This window comes from Monoraphidium neglectum (genome assembly GCF_000611645.1).
Source record: "Monoraphidium neglectum strain SAG 48.87 unplaced genomic scaffold scaffold00319, whole genome shotgun sequence".
Lineage (NCBI taxonomy): Eukaryota > Viridiplantae > Chlorophyta > Chlorophyceae > Sphaeropleales > Selenastraceae > Monoraphidium > Monoraphidium neglectum.
The window spans coordinates 1-20,914 of record NW_014013309.1 but is presented as its reverse complement, the minus strand read 5'-3'; the positions used below and the strand labels follow the sequence as shown (position 1 = coordinate 20,914).

The 20,914-nt window shown below is 63.9% G+C and overlaps 7 protein-coding genes across 7 annotated transcripts; 4 read left to right on the top strand and 3 right to left on the bottom strand.

The window, feature by feature from the left end:
• Positions 1–1,575: 1,575 nt before the first annotated feature.
• MNEG_2732 (hypothetical protein) lies at positions 1,576–2,120 on the top strand (the record flags this gene model as incomplete). Its single annotated transcript, XM_014048795.1, has 2 exons — positions 1,576–1,589; positions 1,754–2,120. The coding sequence occupies 2 exons, from the start codon at positions 1,576–1,578 to the stop codon at positions 2,118–2,120; spliced, it is 381 nt and encodes a 126-aa protein (XP_013904249.1).
• A 669-nt stretch (positions 2,121–2,789) lies between these two features.
• On the bottom strand, positions 2,790–4,513 carry MNEG_2731 (hypothetical protein; the record flags this gene model as incomplete). Its single annotated transcript, XM_014048794.1, has 4 exons — positions 2,790–3,647; positions 3,843–3,899; positions 4,103–4,246; positions 4,391–4,513. The coding sequence occupies 4 exons, from the start codon at positions 4,511–4,513 to the stop codon at positions 2,790–2,792; spliced, it is 1,182 nt and encodes a 393-aa protein (XP_013904248.1).
• A 937-nt stretch (positions 4,514–5,450) lies between these two features.
• MNEG_2730 (Signal recognition particle protein) lies at positions 5,451–9,962 on the top strand (the record flags this gene model as incomplete). Its single annotated transcript, XM_014048793.1, has 14 exons — positions 5,451–5,569; positions 5,704–5,814; positions 6,018–6,181; positions 6,397–6,517; positions 6,684–6,773; positions 6,994–7,132; positions 7,291–7,356; positions 7,557–7,749; positions 7,982–8,085; positions 8,270–8,386; positions 8,634–8,749; positions 8,921–9,032; positions 9,314–9,499; positions 9,696–9,962. 14 exons carry the CDS (start codon positions 5,451–5,453, stop codon positions 9,960–9,962), a joined length of 1,905 nt encoding a protein of 634 aa, XP_013904247.1.
• A 1,989-nt stretch (positions 9,963–11,951) lies between these two features.
• Positions 11,952–13,113, top strand: MNEG_2729 (hypothetical protein; the record flags this gene model as incomplete). Its single annotated transcript, XM_014048792.1, has 4 exons — positions 11,952–11,999; positions 12,354–12,447; positions 12,668–12,756; positions 13,009–13,113. 4 exons carry the CDS (start codon positions 11,952–11,954, stop codon positions 13,111–13,113), a joined length of 336 nt encoding a protein of 111 aa, XP_013904246.1.
• Positions 13,114–14,057: 944 nt separating this feature from the next.
• On the bottom strand, positions 14,058–14,957 carry MNEG_2728 (hypothetical protein; the record flags this gene model as incomplete). Its single annotated transcript, XM_014048791.1, has 1 exon — positions 14,058–14,957. The coding sequence occupies one exon, from the start codon at positions 14,955–14,957 to the stop codon at positions 14,058–14,060; it is 900 nt and encodes a 299-aa protein (XP_013904245.1).
• Positions 14,958–16,627: 1,670 nt separating this feature from the next.
• On the bottom strand, positions 16,628–18,012 carry MNEG_2727 (hypothetical protein; the record flags this gene model as incomplete). Its single annotated transcript, XM_014048790.1, has 3 exons — positions 16,628–16,858; positions 17,346–17,573; positions 17,806–18,012. 3 exons carry the CDS (start codon positions 18,010–18,012, stop codon positions 16,628–16,630), a joined length of 666 nt encoding a protein of 221 aa, XP_013904244.1.
• A 1,153-nt stretch (positions 18,013–19,165) lies between these two features.
• On the top strand, positions 19,166–20,132 carry MNEG_2726 (ADP,ATP carrier protein; the record flags this gene model as incomplete). The annotated part of the gene is made up of 4 exons (XM_014048789.1): positions 19,166–19,317; positions 19,432–19,481; positions 19,621–19,786; positions 20,102–20,132. 4 exons carry the CDS (start codon positions 19,166–19,168, stop codon positions 20,130–20,132), a joined length of 399 nt encoding a protein of 132 aa, XP_013904243.1.
• Positions 20,133–20,914: the final 782 nt, after the last annotated feature.

Here is a 20,914-nt window from a genome sequence, read left to right as displayed (position 1 = left end):
TCACCCCAGACGCCTGTGGTGCCCATCGTGTTGAGGTTGTCAGGCACGGAGCCGTACGGCACCTGGGCGTCGCCCTGGCCAGTTGTGCCGTCGCTGCAGATGATCTGCAGTTGAATGCGGCTGGTTAGTTGTGCCAAGCACGGCCGCCATGGCAACCCGCCCAGAGCATCAGAGCATCACTTGCGCTGAACCGCCCCCAGCATGACAATACCCCGGCAGCCGAAGAGGCAACTTTGCACCTGCAGGCATATGATGCCTGCAAGGAAGGTGCCCCATGTCAGGCCAAAAGTGATGATTGCCGGCCACGAGAGCGCGCGGGTTGCCACTGTGCGAGTGTGGGCGCGGCGGGTCGGTGGGTGCGATCAGCACTCTGCGGCCTGGCTGAGCGTGCATGAGTATGAGGAGGTGGCAGCGATTCGCTGACACAGCACGCAAGTATCAAAATGGGAAATTGATTTGAATCAAACACACTGCTTACTGCTGCTCGGGTTCCGCCAAGGCCGAACGAAACCGGATGCTCAACTTTTTGCGCTGATCTCTTGAGCTTGCCACTTGCCACGACTCACCAACGCTGTAAGCTGCCAGTCTCACCTAGTCCTCCTTGCGCTCTTGTCAGGTGCTAATGCCATCGGCAATGACATCACTTGCCGTCACGCGCCCGTCGTGACTGCCGCCCTCCAGGCAGCGCTGTTGCTCATTCTCCAGGCTGCCAAGGGCTCTGCGCTCCACTTCTCCCTCCAGCCTAAGGATGGCCCTTCTTTGTGCTGTCCTCGTCGCTGTGCCGACGGCGCGGGCCCTCATGCGGCGCGCGCCCCCCTCCTCACTACCAAAGGGCCGTGCTTTCCAGGCACGAATGCCTACTCCTGCAGCGCCCGGCGGCAACCACCGCGGCCCTCCTGCAGCGCGCCAGTCGCAGATGGCCTCAGCTGGTGCAGCGCCGCGGGATGGCCCGAAAGAGGCGACACTCGATGCGCGCCCCGCCAATGGCGCTGAGTCAGCGGTGCGGCAGCATCACCGGGCGCTGGAGCAGCTCGAGGCGGTCGAGCGCGCGCTGCACGCGCACCTGGCCGTGCCCGGGACGCCCCTGAAGCTGGGGCTGAACACTGCCCTGGGGCGCCTGCCTTTCGTTGGTGCGTTTGCTTGTCATTCGCTGGCAGCGGTTGCAGGCAGTGCTCTGTAGTGGGTATAAACTGCTGCATTGCGCCCGGTTGCATGCATTCCGGCTGCCTCTTGAAGAGCCCCCTAGCCGCAACTAGTAGCCGCCATCATCTCACTGTCGCCACGCCCTGACACTCGCGCATGCAGGCGTCTTTGCCTACGCAGCGGGTGGGTGCACCTTGTGAGCTCGGCGCAGCGCTGCCCAATGGCCTCGCTCGCACAGGAGGTGTGCTTGTGATGATACACGGCTGCGCCACTGCTGTCGTGCGTCATGCAGCACAGCGTTGCGTTGCCCAATCCTCAGTACTGACGTGCCCTGGTGCTCGCCCACGGCAACTCTCCCTTTCTGCGTCAGTCGGTGCCTACACACTGGTGACGGCCTGGCGCTACGAGGTTGAGCCCCTTCTCATCACCAGGATGGCCGTGAACGTGTGAGCTGCGCAATTGAATTACTGGACAACAGGGCGCTGTAGTGCCTGGGAGTCGGCGCTGGCTTAGGTTGCATCTCAGGGGCTCCGCAGCTGCCGAGGGTCTGTTGCTTGCGTCCCCATCGCCCCGATTTGCCTTCTGCTGCCGCGCTATACTGTGCTGCCAGGGTCGTCGACAACAGCATACGCGCCGTCCCGCTGGTGGGTGGCTGGGTCGCGCCCAAGGTAACCGGCGGCAACACGCGCAACCTGAAGCTGCTGCGGCGCCACATGGAGCAGTACAAGGGCCTGGCGCCGGCGGCGGTGGCCCCGCCCCCCAGCTACAGAGCCCCACCTCAGGTGGAGCACCAGCTCCAGAAGGCGTGGGGGCTGTGGGGATTGACCAGGCACCCGCTGCGCGCGGTGTTCTGGCTGGTGCGGAGGCTGCCGCTGGTGGGGCTGCTGGCATGCGTGGTGCTGGCGCCGATGGCGGCGGGGCTGGGCCTGGCAGGACTGGTGGTGTACACAAGCCTCAAGTGGATTGGGGTGGTGTGAAATTGAGATGTGCCCAGGACCAGAGGTGCTTGTTATGGTCGTCTGTTGTTCTGCACATGCGACGGAGACTGTCAGTCTTTCCCTCAGGCTTGTGCTTGTACTGTATTGCACCCGTAGGGGCATCGTTTTATCCACCCCACGGCTGTTGGCTCCCACCACAAATCAGGCTTGCAAGCGTATTGTAACTGGGCACAGCTCATTCGTGGTCCTTGTACGCTTGATGTTTTACAATGCTAAACTTTTGCGCACTTCACAAAGTAATGATTAAGAGTGCAGAGCTGTGCAGACACGTGCACCTTGCTGCAATAGAGGTTCTCAACTCAAGGACGTATGCGAACACCCTAATATGCGCAACACTCATACCGTGAAGGTGCAATGTATGGACAATACAATTGTTGCCCAGTCAATTACCAATCCAGATCTAGATGATGACTCTCACGCAAACTCGCAAGCATGCACTGCGGTGATGGAATTGCCTGCAGACGTCAGCACGCTGTGTTGCTTGTAGTGCAGATCGCCTTCTCATTTCAACACGGGCAAACAGTACGGTCTGCTCAATTTTACTTCACAATGGTGGCAGCGCAACGAAGACTTGCAACCGCCCCGGCCCCCGCCCCCCCAAAAAAGACACCACAGGTCATCAGCCAGCAGCTAGCAGGATCTGCTGTATCACCAGCCGACCTCGTCCTCACTGTCTGAACCGGACTTGGCCCTCAACGCACGCGGCAGTGTGTGGGGGCTAGGCCCTGGCTGCGCAGAGGACCGCAGCGCCTCAAAGTAGGCAACACTTTTGGTGAACACCGGCGCTGCACTGTCCGCCGCTGCGGGGAGCGGGGGCCGCTTCCGTTGGAATGGGTTGGGGATAGCTGGCAGGTCAAAAGGCAGGGCAGCGCCAGGGCCAGGCTTGCCGCCGTTGCCGCCATTGCCGCCAGTGCCGCCAGTGCGGCTACTGCTGTCTGCCAATGAGGCTGTGGACGCCGGTACCGGCAAAGAGGGCGCCTGGGGTGCAGCCGCCACGACAGGGAAGGGCACCGCCGTTGTCGCGGCAAGCGCCGGCTGCAAGCGCTGCGCAACCTCGCGGTCAGCCGTTGCACTGGCAGAAGTGCCACCTGCGCTGTTGCTGCTGCTGCCCTGTGACACGGCCCTGACGGCGCGAAGGACGGCGCCGAGAGCCAAGAGACGCGCCAGCAGGCCGCCCACCAGCGTCACCATCGCGACCACCACACGCACCACGCCGCCGCCCACTGCCATCAACGCGATGAACAGCATCGAAAGGGGCCCCTGCTGCTGCGGCCCCGACGTCGACGTGGCGGCGGCGTCTGACGTGGCACTGGCCTGGGCCGCGCCACCCTGGGCGCTGTTGATGGTGGTGTTGGAGATGGTGGTGGTGGCGACGCCGCTGCCCCAGGCGACCGTGCTCGTTGCCGGGGCTGCCTCTGCCCCCACCCGCTCTATGAGGCGCTCAAAGGCCAGGCGGTGGACAGTGCAGCGCGTCTCCAATGAGGCGCCCACGTGCAGGGCCTTGGCCTTGGGTTCACGGGTGCAGGGGTGGAGGGCAGGCGGGATGGGGATGGTGGGAGGGCGTGACTGGATGGGGCTGGCCGTACCTTCGCTAATGAAGATGTGGGGTTGCAAGCTTTGGGAGTATCGGTGGTGCCACATGTTGATGCAAGGTACAAGATACAGTCAAACTGCCATTCACAGCTGCAGCTCGCGCCTTACCTGCAACCCGTCGTAAGGCAGCTCGGCCACGAACGCCTCACGCAGGGTCACGCCGTGCTGGGCACAAGGAGGGAGGACGGGAGCCCAGGCGCACCCGCGTCAGGCCGACGGAGAGATGGTGCGCGGTTTGCGGCCTATCATACCATGGTGTCCCAAGAAGAAACACGCGCAGAACGTTTTCCCTCCCCAGGCCCAAGATCGGGCGTAATGGCTGCGGCCTCCAAGCACCCGTCCTCGAAGCAGCCCTGCTCCCCGCCCACCTGCGCAAGGTAGCGGTTCAGCAGCGACGCAAAGTCCAGCGACGCCACAGCGCGCTGACCGTTGCTGGCTGCCACGCCGCCCGCGTAATACAGGCCGTCCGCCGCTGCCCCCAGCTCCGCCACCGCCTGGCCTATCATGTACACCTGCAGTGCCATGAATTGAACGGCAGAAATCACAGGGGTGGGTGCACATCAACGCATGACCGTGTGTAAACAAGCGCATGAGGATGGCAAAATGTGGGCCTGCAGGTGAGATACGAAGCCTTGTTTCGAAGAGCTCAGCCTTACCTGCTCTAACAGAGCTATGGACTCGGGCGAGTGGAGCCAGCTGCGCGGGTCGGACGCCGGTCCCTGCAGCACGCGCGCCTGCAGCTGCCCTGTCTTGAAGACCATCCAGGTCAGCGACTCCATTCGAGTTGCCAGGGGGGCCAGGCCATTGGAGGCAATGCTGAGGTGGCGTGCAAATGCCAGCTGCTGGGATGCATCAACCACGGCTGGAGCTGGTGCCTGCGGCTGGTGCTGCTGCTGGTTCTGCAGCTGCTGCTGCACAGGTGCCACCTGCTGTTGCGCCAACACAGGTGACAAGGGCTGCTGCTGCTGCTGCTGCTGCTGCTGTGCAGGCACCGCTGAGTTGGGCGGTGATGCTGCGGACAGGAGGGCGCCAGCCGCCTGCTGCAGAGCACGCACAGCAGCGCCTGGCTGGGCAGGCAAGCCTTCATTTGGTGCGATGGGCTGGGGTTGCTGGTGGTGCTCCTGAATCACAAGGTAACCCTCCTGATTCTGCTGCTGCTTCTGCTGCTGCTGCTGTCGGCGCCGCGGGAGCCCGGGGAACGAAAGGCGCGGCAGCGATGGGAGCGACAGCCCGCCCGGCCCGGAGCCATTTGCAGCAACACGCCCGCGTGAGCGGGCCTGCGCATGCGACTGACGAGCCTGAATTTTCAGCGCATGCATGTCGCCCACAATTGCAAGCTTAACCAGATCGTGGTGCCACTATGCACGCATGGGGCGTAGCTTTGATGATCCGAGCATGGCTCGTCGCACGGAGTCGAGAGATTACGATAAGAACACGAGTGCTACACGTGCACACAAATGGATAGCCCGACTCCGCCGGGCTGTGCATGCGTATGATACTCATCAGTCATGGACCATGCAGCAATGCACAGTCTGGTTGGTCCTGCCAGTCATGTGTCGATTGATCCGTCACGTACCGATACAGCACGGCACAACACTGTCAACAGTATAGTGCGTAAGCAATCAACCACCATCTCATCGACGAGTCAGATCGCTTCGGCGGGCCTCCATTCACTTCAAGGAGGTCCAACACGTGCAAGGAGCCTGGAGTATGTCAATGGAGGTGGATAATGCGCCCGCAGCTCTAGGCAGCCAGATCTCGCTGAACATCCTGCAGACCATCCGCACGGCCCAGACGCAAAACGGTCTTAAGCACGGCGACTACGGACGCTACAGGTGATTCTTTGGAGCAGCGCCTAGCTCTAGGGCGGCCTCCAATGCGATCGACGCGGCACCATGTGCGTCGGCGCGCAGTCGCTGCTGTTGCTGTGCTCACGCGGTGCGTACCTGTCGTGGGTGGTGACATGCAGGATCTACTGTGCCCGTCGCCTGCGGTCGCTGTACAAGGCGCTGAAGTTCCAGCATGGCAAGGGCCGCTACCAGAAGAGGAAGCTTGAGATTGGCATGATCACCGAGGCCAGGTGCGTCCAGAGCAAGTGGGCGGCGAGACCCCCGTGTCAAGGCGTCTCGCCGCATCGCCAAGCACGGGCTAGGTGGTTCCATTGAATTCACTTGACCACGGAGGGCTAATTAGGACAGCCGCCGCAAGCTGCGCCGCGGTGTGCTGCTCAACTTGCCGGCGTGGCCAAGGCATGTGCGTCGGCCTCTCTCTGCTGCACCCCAGGTGGCTGCTGATCCCGCTGGTCAGTGCGGAGCGCGCATGGGCCCAGGGCATGGAAATCAAGAAGGACAACGAGGACAGGCCCCTGCAACACCGCCGCCACCACAGCATCAGGCGCCTCACAAAGGCCAGCGCATGGGCAGCAGAGCTGGCGCGCTTTGCAGCTGGTGCGCAGCCAGCTTTGATGCAGGAGAGGCTGGGGGGGGGGGCTGCTCAGCTGTGCACGCGAGGGAGCGGCGGTAGACAGCGGTGGTAGCACAGTGTGGGTGACGGTGTCGCCCCATCACGGTGTCCCCCTACGCCGGCCCCTTCTCACCATGAGCGCAGCAAACGCCCATGGCCACCGTCCTGCACTGTTTCGTCTTCCCCTTCTCCCCTCCAGAAGTGTGCGACACGCGCAGTGCGCTGGAGGCTGAGGCCTACAGTGCGTGGATGGCCGGCAACGTTCTGCTGGAGAAGGAGGTGGACTGGGGCCGCGCCCTGGCGCATTTCGCGCGAGCAAAGTGGGTGCTCACTGGTGCAGGCAAGGGCTTTCATTGGGCAGAGGGTGGTGAGGGGCGGGGGGGAGTCGACGGTCTCAGGGTACGCCAGCACAAACATTCAACAGGTGATTGCAGGGCGGGGGCATATGCTCCCACCACCTGTGCGGCAACCCTTTGCTGACCCCAGGAAGCTGTTTGGTGAGCTGGCCAAGGTGGGTGACCTGGACAGCCAGGGCCTCTGTGGCGCAATGGTGGAGGAGATCGAGCCCAGTATCAGGTGCTTGGGAGTGTGGGGGGTTGGGAGGAGCTTCCGGCGCGGGAGGGGAGCAAGCTGTGTTTGTGGGGCGGTGAGGGGCCAGGGGGGCGAGCGACAGGGACGCAGCAAGGGTGGGCCTGCTCCCCATGGGCCTTGCCAGCCCACTTGTCCTGTGGGGCCTGGGCTGGGTGACGCTGCCAGCACACACCGCCTGCCTGGGCCGCTCTGCTACCCTGCCCAGGTTCTGCGATTACCAGATCAAGCGCGGTGGGGGTGCTGCGTCGGACGCGGCCGACCTGCTGGCTGGCCTGGGCGGGGGCGAAGGCGACGGCGAGGGCGGCGCCCGGGGCCTGCTGCAGAGCAAGCTGGCGGCGCTGCAGGTGGGTGCGGTTGGACAAAAAAGATGGGACTTTGCGGCGGTCGCGATGGGTACAGTGGGGTCTAGCTGGCCAGGCGCGCACTCATGTAGACTTCACAACACCCGATCGCGTCTCGCTAGCTTATCACTGCTGCTGGGTGCCTCTTCCCTTGCCCCCAGGCTGAGGCCCAGGTGCAGCAGTCTGCGGCCACCAGCTCCTTTGAATGGCGTGGGCAGAGCCACCCTGTACGACACGAAAGGGTGCGCTGGCGTGTGGTGCCGCAGGTTGTGATGCACATGGACAGGCGGGAGCTGGGGCTCGCCGAGCTCACGCCAGACTTCCAATTCTGCCCCCAGGATGGTCCCCCTACCCCCCGGCCCCACTCCCGGTCGTCCAACGCGCTGTGTTGGCGCATCGACCCCTCCACCCCTTGGGCCAACCGCAGGTGCGTGTTGCACTGCACTCGGCGCGGGAGCTGGCGGTGGCACTGGAGGCGAGCGGCGGCGAGGGCATGGAGGTGGACGGCGGTGCAGAGGAGGGAGGCGGGGCTGATGCGCGGCTGGCGGCATTTGATCGCGCCATCAACGCCCTGGCGGAGGCACGTGCTGCGGTGCGAGCGCTTGCCAAGGCCAACGCTGGTGAGGGGCTGCGCGGCAACTGGGGGTCGCAGGGTGGCGGCAGTGCGCAAACATGGTTGTATGTCAGCTATTCAGACGGGGACAAGTGTACGGCCCGTACCTGCATGTGGCACGAGCCAGACGCCCCCACCGCTATTCCTGTAAGACTTAATTGTGCAATGCCCACGGCAGCATGCACCCCTTCCACCTGGCACCTCCCGTTGGGCTCCTCCTCCTCAACCTCCCCCCCCAGCTGGCGACGGAGGGGGTGAGAGCGCCCTCGAGGAGCTGGCCGCGCTGGAGAAGGCCATCAGCGGGGCGCTGCTGGAGCGCACACTGCAGCGTGGGGAGGAGCAGGTCAGAGGGTCTGCGCGGGACGATGCGTTTGGCGGGAGGGGGGTAGTCGGTGGTGGTGGCGAAAGGGCTCAGCGCCGCCCCCTGGTGGGAGCTGTCCTGGGCGGGAAACTGCGCCCTCGTAAGCCTGGGTGGCTGCGGCCCGGCCACTGCGCTCATCGCACTGCCCTGACCCCCTGCCCATCAGGTGGAGCGCGCGGAGGCGAGATTTGAGGCGGCCAACGCGCGCGCTGCTGCAGGAAAGCGTGGTGCAGGGCGCCAGGAGCGCGGGGCCAAGCCAGAGGACCTGCTGCGCATGCACGAGGTGGGAGATGAGTGGACGCATAGGGGATCAGAGGCCTGATCACCAAGAGTGCAGGTTGATATTTAGGTGTGGTCGTTGTGCACGTGGTGGTGGTGGCTGTGTGGGTGGCAAGGGTAGGGCGGGTGTGGCTTGGAAGCCTGCCGACCCTGACGTCGGCAGCACTGCAGGCTGGCGCGGCCCCGCCTCCAGGCCTGCGCCGCTTGCCAACTTGTCAGCGCCCTCTGCGCGCACCCTGCCTTGCCATCAGACGTTGATGCACCACTGTGAGGAGCTGGGGGAGCTGGCATCAAGCATGGGGGGCCGCCAGGGAGAGGCACTCAGCGACGTCGCGGCGGCACGCGGCGCGGCCTACGCCGCCGGCAGGTGGGCAGGGTCGAGCGGACGGACACGTGACCACAGCGCGCAGGGCAGTCTGTGTCGGCCGATTGGGCACGAAAGTGTTGGTTGAGCGCGGCCCTCTAAGGTGCAATGGCTTGTTGAATGCACGCCGACCATTGGCCCACCCTCACAACCCCCCCACCCCTCTGGGCGCAGGTGCTACTACGTGGCCCACACCTACCTCGCGGGGGACAAGCGCCCAGAGGCAGCGGCGCTGTTTGGCCGCTGCGCGGAGGGACGCGTGGAGGAAGCACGGGAGAAGCTTGAGGTGTGTGTATGTTTGTGTTGAAGGGGATAAGAGGCAGGCGGATGAGTATGTGCAGACTCGTCTGCGTGCAGGATCCCTCTCTGTGTCCGTCAGCCCTCAGATGGCGTCGGCCGCAGACTGATCCTCACTGTGCGCCATGCGCCTGTTCTGGTGCAGGTCAAGGTAGCCTGCTCACGTCCTGCTGCCAGCATCACCTTTCCTTTAATGATGTCCGTAGCCAGGCCGCCTGCTCCCCCCCAAAGCCCGTAACACGCACCCCCTGGGTCAATTCACCCTCCCAGGACCTGCCCAAGCTGGAGGCGGCCGCGCGCTCTGCCCTGCCCCGGCTGTCAGCGCTTGCTGCCAAGGCCAACGCCTGGAGGCTGGTGGCAGCGGCTGAAGCGGCGGCGGAGGCAGCGGCGGCGGGTGAGGACGCACGCCGCGGCATCGCGGGGATAGGGCTGGACACACAGGCCGGCGGCGGCACGGTGAGCGCGTTGCGGGCCGTGGTGGGCATCAGCGAGAGAGTGTTTTTGAGGAGGGGGCCTGCACTTGCTCGTGCTCCCTGGTCTTCAACCGTTGATATTCAATGCATGTGCGGAATGCTGTGACTAAGGTGCTGAACGCTGTGTTGCCCTTACAGTGTTGCGCCCCCTCTTGCCGCCTCCCCCCTCCCTCTGCCAGCGCTACCTGTCAGAGGGGCTGGACACTTGGGAGGCCTACGGGGGCACGGGCAGCGGCAAGGGGGCACGCCTGTGTGCCGTGCCGTTCCCGCTGCAGGCGGCCCCGGGGCGGCCCATCATGCTGGACACCGCCGCGTCGGGGGTGGAGTACCCCTCACTCGCTCACCGCCTGCGCGCCAAAAAGGCCGCTGCCGCTGCCGCGAGCCAAGGCACAAGCACGTTTGCGCGCATCTTTGGTTGGGGCACCAGCTCTGGGGGTGCCAAGTGACCTGGGACCGTGGACGTGGGCTGCGCCACTGCGCTCGCCCCTGAGCAATAATGGGTACTTTGTCACGACCGCTGTGTCGCATGAATGTGCTGTACTCCCACCTGCTGGTGATGGACAGCCCTGCACCTTGGTCGAACACAGCTGCATGCTGACATTGCTAAGCACGCGGACGCAACACCCGCCATCAGTCTTGTTGCCGCGCACGTATGCATCCAGCACGAGCGTGTAACACCAGCTGTTCTGCACTGACGCCAGAAAAAGCGTCACTCGTCAAGGCTCGTCGCAGTCAGATTCGCCCCCTGCCGCAGCCACCCCTCTCATCTGTGCCAGCAGCGCTGCCGTCTGCAGCTCAACCAAGCGGTCAAACGCGGCGTCGCCAATGACAGCACCTGTGCCAGCCGCCTGTGCGGCGGCTGCATCGAGCAGGAGCTGCGGCCGCGCCACCCTCACAAACAGGTCCATCGCCGCGCGCGCGTCCTCCACTGCGTCGTGCGGCGCAGCGCGCGCCTGCTGGGGCGCTGCTGCCTTGCGGCCGCGCCGCTGCAGCCGGTTATGAGTGCCGCCGAGGTGGCGGCTGACGTGCCCAACCGGCGAGCTTGGACCAGCGGCACCACCTGCGCCGCTGCTGCTGCTGCTCCTGCTGCCTGCATCGGTGCGGGGCCCCTGGATGCTGCGGCCCAGGTGGTCGCGGGCGAGGCGCCGCAGGGTGAAGGCCGACCCCGCACGCCCCTGGAAGCCAGGGAAAGCCCGCGTGTCGTACGCGGGGAAACACGCCCCCGCCGCAGCCAGCTGCAGGAAGGCGGGGGGCCCGCGTTGTTGCTCTGCTGCAGGCTGTGCCGGCATGCCCCCTGAGTTCAACAGCACCAGCCCCAGCGCCACTGCATCACGCGCCACGCCATGGCCCACTAGCAGGCGGCCTGCCAGCAGCGGAAGCAGCGATGCAAGCACGGCGGCCCGTGCGGGCGCGGCAGATGGAGACACTCCACCCCAGTGCCGCCAGGCTGTACCAGGGGGCAGCTGCGAGGCAGGCATTGAATGCACGGGCATGTAGTCAAGGCACGGATTCATATCTGCAACCCGCTGGCGTGTCCAGCCTGGCCATGTCGTTCCACGACGATGCATTGCCAGGCCCATGCTGCATCCTGCCAGCACGCACCTGGCACTCCTGCCTCACATGCGTGTCCAGCAGAACCGCCCCACCCTCATCCACTAAAACCACCCATGCAGCGACCGCGACCTCGGCGCCACGTGGGCTGCGGTAATGGCTGAACTCAACGTCGAGCGCCACGGCCGGGCGCAGCAACGGCGGCGGCTGCTCTTGCTGCGCGACCTGCTGCTGCTGCTGCTGCTGTTGCAGACTGTGGCCAGGCCCGATGTGACAGCTGCAGCGGCAGCGGTAATGGCGAGCTGGAACAGCCAGATATCCCACAGGGGCTAGAAGTGCAAACATACAGCACGATACGGGGCCCGCTACGCCTGGCTTCTCTCAAGGGTGAGACTTCGAGGCGTGACAAAATCTTACAGCGCCGCCATAGGTCATGGTATAGTATTGTTACCAATTCGGACATTGCTTATTGCATCAGAGCCAGAATTGCGAGGAGAGTCAACAGGCTGGCTACTTGTATCACCCCAGATCACCAACGAGTTACTCCTGCACCTGGTGGCTGTGATCATTGCCGTTCGTTAGCACGCAAAGCGTGATGTATCATACCCACCCACCAAGCGTTTTTCACTACAAAACGACAGGCAGTGCGACGATAACGAACATGGCTCTCGCGAGCAGCAGCAGCGGCAGCAGGCTGGGTCTGCCAGGCACGGGGAAGGGAGCCCCACAATTAATGGCAAGGGGTATCCGGCAGCTGCGAGTCAGGTGCGCGGGAACGCGTGTGCAGGCAGCGGCGGCGGCGGCTGCTGCTGCCACGCGTACAGGGCTGGCGCGCGTAAGAGTTGACGATATGTGTTGATGCCTTAAGGTTATCGGAACCCAAAATGGTGGATGACGAGATGCCGCCAGTCGCCCCGCTGCAGGCGGTGGTGGTAGGGCCTTGTCGCTGATGTCCGCCTCCCGCTTAGGGGGCAAACCGTGAGCTTGCAACGGGCCCGCCACTACCGGCTGACGTCTGCCCCTCCTTGCTGAAGCAGGGCCCAGCCTTATGACGTTGATGTGGAGGCAGAGCGCCGCAGCAGCCCCGATGCCCCCCCGGGACGCTGGGGCGCGCCTCCGCCGCCGCCGCCGCCGCCCCCTCCGCCGCCGGTCAAGGTGCGCCTGGGTCGTTTGAGCTGGGCGCAGCATACGAGCTTTGTGGGCTGTGGAGCATGGTTGAGTGGAGTGAGCTGCAATCTTCCGTATGCTTGATGTCTGTTCCCCACGCCCTGTGCCATGTGCCGCAGCCGAGTGGATTCCAGGCTCCCAGCCGCCGTGAGGCCCTGTTTGGCCTCCTGGGTGCCGGTCTGGGTGTGGGGCTTTCAACCGTGTACTACAAGAGTGAGTGGATGGGACCGCAGCAGTATGAGACTGCCGGAGGGCAGCAGTGCACGGCGGCAAGGGCGCCATTGTTGTGCAAATGAAGGGTGAAGGGTTTTCGGCTACCGGCGAGCGCACACCTGGCCAGCTTCTGGCTCTGCTACCTGCACTTGTGCCCACTGACCAGCCCTCGGCCCTCAGCCCTCAGCCCTCATCCCCCACCCCTCCTTGCCCCTTGCAGCCCAGTATGACGACAGCCCCGAGGCCCTTGCTGAGGCCCTGGACGCCCTGCTGGAGGACCCCGAGTTCCTGGACGCAGTGGCGGACGAGGTGGGGGGGGGGCTGCGGGGAGATGGGGGCGCGAGGGGAGGCAAAAGCCTGAGGTGTGCGAACCTGTGTCGTGTGTATTTGTGTTGTGGAAGAGATTTGCACGGGGATGCTTGAGCTTGCATGGCTGTTGCAACGTCAGGGCTTGTGTCAGGCGCACCTTCAGCCCCCCGATCTCTCAGCGTCGGTCGACGGAGGGCGGCCTCGGACGGCTGCGTGACCCCTGCGCCCCTGGCTTCCTGTCCTCTCTTGAAGGTGCTGTACAGCGAGTACCAGAACAACTTGGAGGTGGCCAACGAACAGCTGGACCAGCTGCGCAACCAGCTGCTCACAGAGGAAATCCAGAAGAAGGGACAGTAGCGGCTGTGACGGGGAGGGGGCTGCCTGCGGGCACTTGGGCGACAGACCCATATCAATCCCACAACCAGCGGATGCGGGGAGAGGCATTCCTATTTTGTGCTGGTGTTGGTGACAGCGTGTGCTGCTGAGGACACCCCGACAAAGGCAACATCTGAACACGACAGCAGGCACACGAAGCATGCACATATCGTACTTGCACATTAGCATGCAGCCGACCTTGCGTTATCAAGGAGCATGAGTGGTGACCAATGTGCTGATGGGTGTACGAGGCACCTGAAACATGATGCACACCCGTCACTCGTTTTTTCCAAGCGCCTGTAAACGCTTGTGGTTGCCGGGCCCAATGGCCTCACTCCATGGTGTTACATTGATGATGCAAAAACTCACAAGCACACTGTACAGCGCTAGAAACAATCTGCTCCTCTGTTGTGCATTCTGAAGGCCCCACGCCCGTCAAATGCGGCCTTTTTTCCTGGTCAGAGATCAGGCTGAACGTTTAGGCTAAACTTGGGCATTTTCAACACAATGCAAAACAACAAACGCTGCCCTGCAAACGTCTCACCCGGCCTAAGACGAGCCGAGCCAGTGCGCTGATGTACTGTGAATAGTAGATAGCACGCCAGTGGCCACGGCGGCCGTAGGGAGGTGGCCAGCCGGCACATGCCATGCGTGTGTGCTGAAGATACAGGTGCCAAATCCAATCCGCAAAAATCCACTGATGCAGCGGAGAAAAAAGCCATATCTCACACGACACAGAGTTGGTTAAGGAGTATGCAATGCAAACCAAGCGGGTGTGCATACGGGATTGTACGGCACGATGGTGTGTGCAAATGCGTTGCTGAGGTGCAAGATCCCCATGCCCCTAAAGCCTGCCGCCGCAGATCGCTGCAAATCGCTGTATTAGCGCTCTGTGGCGAGCGCCACCCGCTATGCCAGCTGCAGCATCAGGCTGCCTCGCCCTCTTCCTCGCGGATGAGAAGGACAGTCGAGGAGGGGGCACGGGTATGACCGGGGCGTGCTGGGGCCCTGCCTTCCTGGAGGGCGCCACTGCCGCTGTCCACCCCATCCCCCCCTGCCGCCCGGCCCACCTCGCCCTCTGGCAGCTCCCATGCCTCCGCCGCCACAGCCACAGCTGCTGCAAGCTGCTGATGCTGCCCCTGAACCCAGGCGCGCTCGCGCAGCGCCGCAGCGAACGTGCGCACGGCCGCGGCGCTGCGCTGCGCCAGAACGAGGGCATGTGCGGCGGCGGTGAGGACGACGCCGATGACAGCGCCTGTTACGGCCGCGCGCGACACCGACATGTCAAACACCAGTATGCCCACAACTAGCGCCATCCACGCCACGCGCACGCAGTCCACGAGGTAGTCCCCCAGGCCCAGGGGCTGGCCCAGGGCCAGGGGGTCCCACACCTCGCCGTCGGCGCCAGCGGCGGGGGGCTCGGGCGGCGGCAGGTCGGGCAGGTTGGTGATGGGGCGGCGGCAGACGTCACACACGGTGGAGCGCTTGACCAGGCTCCACTGCACGGCGCAGCGTTTGTGGCGCAGCGCCACGTCGCCCTTGCAGGCGCACGCCTGGGCGAGGGCCTCCCCACTGTCGAAGTCCTCAGGGGCCAGCGCGTCCAGGCAGATGAGGCACACCTGAGACGAGCCCGCGCTGCTGGCAGCAAAGCTGGGGGCGCGGCTGTGTTGTATGGCGCGGCCCCCCGCAGTCCCGGTGTCGAGGCACAGGAAGGAGGGCCGCCGGCTGCCCAGTGACTCAGCAACGAGGCTGCCCAGCGCACCGCCAAAGACGCCGCCCCCGCCCGAAGCCGCCAACTGCAGCAACACTGCTGGGCTGCCACCCATGCCGGCGGCGGCCGCGCTGCCCACGGGCCCCGTCCACCATGATCCAAGCCCTGACACTGTCGGGGCCGCAGAGCCGGGGCCAAGGGTGCCACCTGGCAGCCCCAGGCTGGCGCTGCGCTGGTGACGGCCCGCGCGGCACGCGCGCTGCTGGGGCAGCTGCCACCCTGAAGCGTTGTGTCTATACGTGTGCTGCTGAAGCGTTTGCGGCTGCTGGGTGCCCTGGAGCCCGCCCACGTCGCGGCGATCAGCCGTGGGGCACGTCGACGCCGTGCTGGGGTCGCAAGTGTCGGGGTGGGAGCAGCGGCGAGCACGGCATGCGTTATTGTTCAATGCCGTTTGTGATTGCCAAGAAGTGCCCCAGTCCAGTGCAGATTCTGATGCGGCCCCGTCCCCTAGAGACGCTGCTGTGCAAGGAGAGGCACACAGACCTGCCAGAAACCCGGCCTGCAGGCCCCTGCATGCGCACCTGCAGTAGACAGGCTCCCCTAGCTCATAGGACACTGGCAGGGGCTGAGGAACAGGGGCACCATAATGGGCTGATGCGCCCACGCTGCGTGAGCGCCTGTGCTGCCGCGCTGAAGCCACAGCACGCTGTGCCCATCCAGCAACTGTGGGCGCTGCCGCACTCAAGGGCATGGCGTCTGCCCTGTCGGTGGCTACACCCCCTGGTTGGCACAGCCCCAGCTGCACCCCACACGCTCCCCCATCGGCAGTTCCGGGCGCTGCTTCCGCCGCCGGCGGAGACCCTCCACGGCTGGTGCTGCTGGCCCCACGGCTTCCTCGGTGAGCCCGAGCGACAGGATCTTGAGCTGGGCACAATTGCTCGCCATCATCGCCCGGCAGCGCCGCGTAGCCACCAGCGTGCCGCAGCATTGCGCGCTCACTTCACCCCACACTCAGCGAGGCCCGGCCTGTGCGCACGTGCGCAGGCGTGCGGAGGCCAGCGTGAGCGAAGAGCGGAGCGGGCAGCAGCGGGCAGAAGGGCTGGTGGCGGTATCAGCACGTCAAAGCGCGCTGTCACAATTGCATGATTGCCTTTCTGGAGAGCTCGCTCAGAGCGCTGTGCACGAGCGAAAAAGAAGCCTTTGCACAGTCCCAGGTCCCACCTGCTTTGCAAACCACACGCACCTAGGTGTAGAGGTATGTAAGACGATGTGTCATTACGTCGCGCTTGAGGACGAGCAAGGCCAGAACTCTCACGCCACTGAGGGCGTTCGGCGTAAGAGCAAATGCGAGCCTTGCTGGACGAGGCTGCGGTTCAGATACTTTAATATGTGGATGATGGTTGGATGATGGTTCGAAAGTGTTTTCAACCTGCCACTGCTGAACGGGACGGTCACTGGTCTGCATCGGGAGGTACTGCAGGCAAGCCCCCTAGCCGCCATGCTGCGTCAGCCTGCTGCCAGGCAGAGTCTGAGAGTCAGGAGCCAACACCGCAATCAGGACAACCTTGAATAAACTTTTGAAATTGCAAGCGAAGATTGCACTTCACGAATGCACCTGCGCTGACGGCAGGGGGCGCCCACATGCGTTTGCATGCCAGTCGGCTGTTGAATGCCTATATCACGACAGCTTGCAAGGTGCACAACATGTCAAACCAAGGCAGATCTATGGAAACGACCGATGCAAACATACGGATGTACACCAGCAACATGAAGACTACAAAACAGCTACCAGCTTGTGCCGGCGCCAAAGCCGCCGCTGCCGCCGCCGAACGAGTTGCTGGCACCCATACGTCCCGAGTCGCGCAGCTCTGCGCGACGCTCTGCATCGCGTGCTGGGTGGCGTGCCTCAAACGCGGCCAGTGCATCTGGGCAAAGCTCCCTGTCCTCCTGCAGGTCCTGCTGAAACTGGGCGGCCATGGTGTTGCTCACCAGGTCGGGATACAGCAGCTGCAGCCGCTGCGCACGAAACATCAGCTCAGGCAACCACACATCACGCTGTTCCCATGGTGGCGGGGCGTGCGTACGCTGCTGCTGGGTGGCATCGTCAGCCGTGCAGGGCGGGCGGCTTGCCGGGGCCGCCGCCGCTGCGTCAACGTCTGCATCAATGTCGCGTCGGCACACAGGGCAGGTGGTATGGCCCTTGACCCACTCAGATATGCAGGGCGCGCAGAACGCGTGGCCGCAGCGCAAGGCCAGGGGCCGCTTGCCGCCTTCACCCGAAGTGATGGCGGCGGCCTCATCTCGGCTCGCCAGCAGGGGCACAGTCTCGCCCGCGGGCTGCGTGCGGAGCAGACGCGAGGTGGAGGAGAATGGGATGTGATGGCGACGGTGAAACCCTCAGGTTACGAGCAACATCACCCCAACGCATCAGTATTACAACCACAGCGATACGAAACAGACGGCCTGTTCACGTGGCGTGTCCACCCACCTTGCGCAATCTCACCTCAGCACCGCTGTTCCTGCGTACGCTACCGCTGGGCACTTCTGCTGCCCTGCTGCTGCCAATCCTGGCGTTGCCCTTGCTGCAACTGCCGCTGCTCCCACTGCTGCCGCCTTTGAGTGTGGCCTCATCAAAGTCGTCCAGGCAAATGGGGCAACTGACTGAGGCGTACTGACCGCGCCTGACCGCGGCCTGGTCGCGCTTCAGGGCGTCCAGCTTGTCCTGGCAGGCCTGAAGTGGAGGGCGGGGGGGGGGAGCGCAGGGGGAGAGGCATGGTGGTGATGAGGATGCAGAGGCAAGGCAGCCTGGCATGACGAGGTGGGCAGATGAACAAAACATGACTGGAAGCATCACGAGTGCAGTTGGTTGGTTCTCGATACCGTATGACACACAGCCCCATCGTCAAATGTACCGCATGCCCCACAGCTGCAGCACACCGTGAGCGGGCCAGCCGCTAACCCACCTTGTAGCGCCGCATCTGGCGGCGGTTGCTGAGCCACGACCGGATAAACACCCCAGCCACCACAGTTGCAAAGAAGCTGAAGATCCAAATCCCGTCTCTGTCGCTGGCGCTGGCTGGGACGTCTGCCCCTGCCAGAGCGAGCCCGATTTCATGCACGGCCTCCAGCACGGCGGTGTCGTAACGGCGCTCCTTGAGAGCGGGCTTCATGTTGGCCATAATATTCAAGAGCGTGGCCCGCGGGAGCCGCGCTTCGCTGCCTGATCCAGTGCTGATGAACACCTGGCGGTCGTCCGCACTCAGCAGCAGCAGGACGCCGTTGTTGCAGGCTGCGCTGCCCACGCCCCAGGCCGCGTGCAGCTCTCGCGCAAACCGCGCCGCAGCCGCGCCGGCATCCTCTGATTCCTCCACCTGAAAGCGGCGCATGAGAGCCACGGCCACCTGGAAGCCCTGGTCGCCCTGGTCCCCGCAGGGCGCTCGCACATAGGGCTCCTCACCGCGCTCCACCTGTTGGATGAGCCCTTCCACCAGGTTGGCACTGTCATACGACAGCAAGCCATCTGGCAGGGTGAAAGAGGGTACGTTGATCGTAAACGAAGGAGGGATGATATGTATGCGACAAGCCTCTGCAGTAGGCCAGGTGTGCGCATGCATTCGGTATGCATGCGCATCGCTGATGTAAGCGCTGCGCAGACACCTTGTCTCGCTGTCGTGCTCGCTAGCGGGCGCCGCAGTGCATGCCTCACGGCTGTGTAAATCTCCCACCTGGATCACATATGAACGACTTGACGCCACGCCTGCCGCATGCGCTTGTGTCCCTCTGCGGATTGGGAAATGTACTCGGCTCCCACGGGGGCGATGCGCTCGCCGTCGCCACCCCCACCAGCAGCAGCAGCGCGCACAAACGCAGCGCTGCCATGAGTGAAACCATCGCGAGCTTCATATGTGTGCTGAGTATGGTATTGCTGGCGGGTGCTTTGGCACTGTCAGCGAAGATGGTTGCCGCTTGATCTGCTTCGCAAGAAACGATGCCCTGATAGCATATCAACCATATAGTCTCGGTTTACTAATGACATCGCACCGTACCGGTAGTCCTGTCTAGAGGGCTGCGTCACACTTTTATGACCGCGGTGTTGCAGACAGCACGCGAGGACGGCCCAACGCGTGCACTCTCAGCACAAAGGGACGCGTGCTGGTGCATTGCAGCCTAGAACGCCGCGCGAAGGAGCCGTGGTGTGCGTCGGCGGGGCGCACCCTGTGCGGCGCGTCGTCACCCGATTGTCCATCTCCAACCCCAGTCCGCTGCGGAGCGCCACAGCGACCAGGCAGCTGTCGCCGCGGCGCATGCACTTGCTGGGCCGTCATGGCATCCGAGGACGCTGGCGACGGCACTGCTGCCACCTCGCCTGGAATGGCGGTGGGCAGCCAGCTGGCTGGAGGCATGTCGATGGCAAGCCTGATGGCTGGGCTGCTTACAAGCGCGCTGTACACCTCAGCCACCTACCCTGTACACAGGTAAATACGTGTACACCGGCCTGCTGCCGTTCATGGGGTCACCATCATGCCGCCACGGGTCGCTCTCGGCCCCACCACCTCGAATCAGCTGCACGTCTGCTGTGTGCAACGCAGGGTCAAGGTGTTGCTGCAAACTCAGGATGCCAACCCCGCCATTCTCTCGGGTGTGTTCCACGGCTGATGATGCGCCCTGCTGGAGGCGCGCACCCGTGACCTGCTTGCAACTGGTCTGTACATGCAGCGCCCCGACCTCATCCCCACTATACTCCGCGCTGTGCTTGCCCCTCTCCAACGCGCTCGCAGGCAAGGTCAAGCGCTACGCGTTTGCGCAGTCTTTCAGCCGACTCCTGAAGGAACAGGGCCCGGCCGGCCTGTGGCGGGGCAACACGCCGTACCTGCTGCGCCACGTGCCCAGTGTCGCCCTCAGCTTCACCTTCAAGGACGCGCTGCGCGATGCGCTGCTGCCGAGGTGGGCCATGCCAGACAGGAGGGTAGACGCTGTCACGCCACGCTTGCCTCTCTGCATCCTACATTCGTTGGCGTGAGGGCATATTCTTGCACGATCTCCTCACACCCCTGCGATTTGCTGTCAATGTGATTGAGTGTGCCCATGACATGAGAGCGAAGCTGCTGGTCCCACCTCGGCGTGCCGCTCTGGCCTGTTGCCGGTGCTTCAGGCTTTCCCACAGCACAGGCTTGAGCGCGCTGGCAGTCAATGCAGGAGCTGGCGGCGTGGCGGGAGCGGTGTCGCTGGCACTCGTGTACCCTTTCGAATTCGCAACAGTACGGTGGGCGGGCTGTTGTTTGAAGGCTAGGTTGGGAGCATGCGCTGTGCACGCAGCAGGCAAGGCCTCCACCAACCCAGCACACCTCTTGGAATCACCACCCTTTTTCCCTCCACACAGCATGGCAGCCGATGTGGGCGGCGACAGCTCCCGCCAGTATGGCAACAGTGAGCACGCGCGCGGCCGATTTGCATGCGAACATTCTGGAAGCGTGTGATGAATTACACCACAGCCATCGCAGTGGCAATAGTCGGTTCGCACCCCAACATTCTGTCATGGGTAGTAACGAACGACCTTGTGCCTTTCATCCTCCTTGCCCACCAGCAATGCGGGCAGCGTGGCTGCAGGCGGTGCGACGCGAGGGCCTGCTCTCCGCCTACCGCGGCTTTGGCGTTGCCGTCGCCTCAACAGCTGTTTGTGAGTGAACTTTGCACTCGTGTTGCAGCGCCCACTGCTTGGCTTGCCTCGAGTAGTGCACGCGCCGGCGCTGGACGCACGGAAGTTTTGTGCCCATTTTCGCCCAAAGCTCTCAGTTTGATAGCTCTTGACACGCACCCCCTGCCTCACCCCCTCGGCCCCGCACCGGCCTTGCGCACTCGCCTCGCTCGTGGTCGCGCTCGGCTCCCAATCATCAGACAAGGGTCTCTACTTTGGGCTCTATGTGAGCGTTTAAAATGAAGTCACCAGTTGCATGCACGTGCACTTCTCGACGCGTTGCAAGCTGCGACCATTGCATGGTATTAATCAACACCACTGGTGCCCACTGTTTGTTGTTGCACCCGCTGCATCACCTTTGCCCGCCCCCCCTCCCC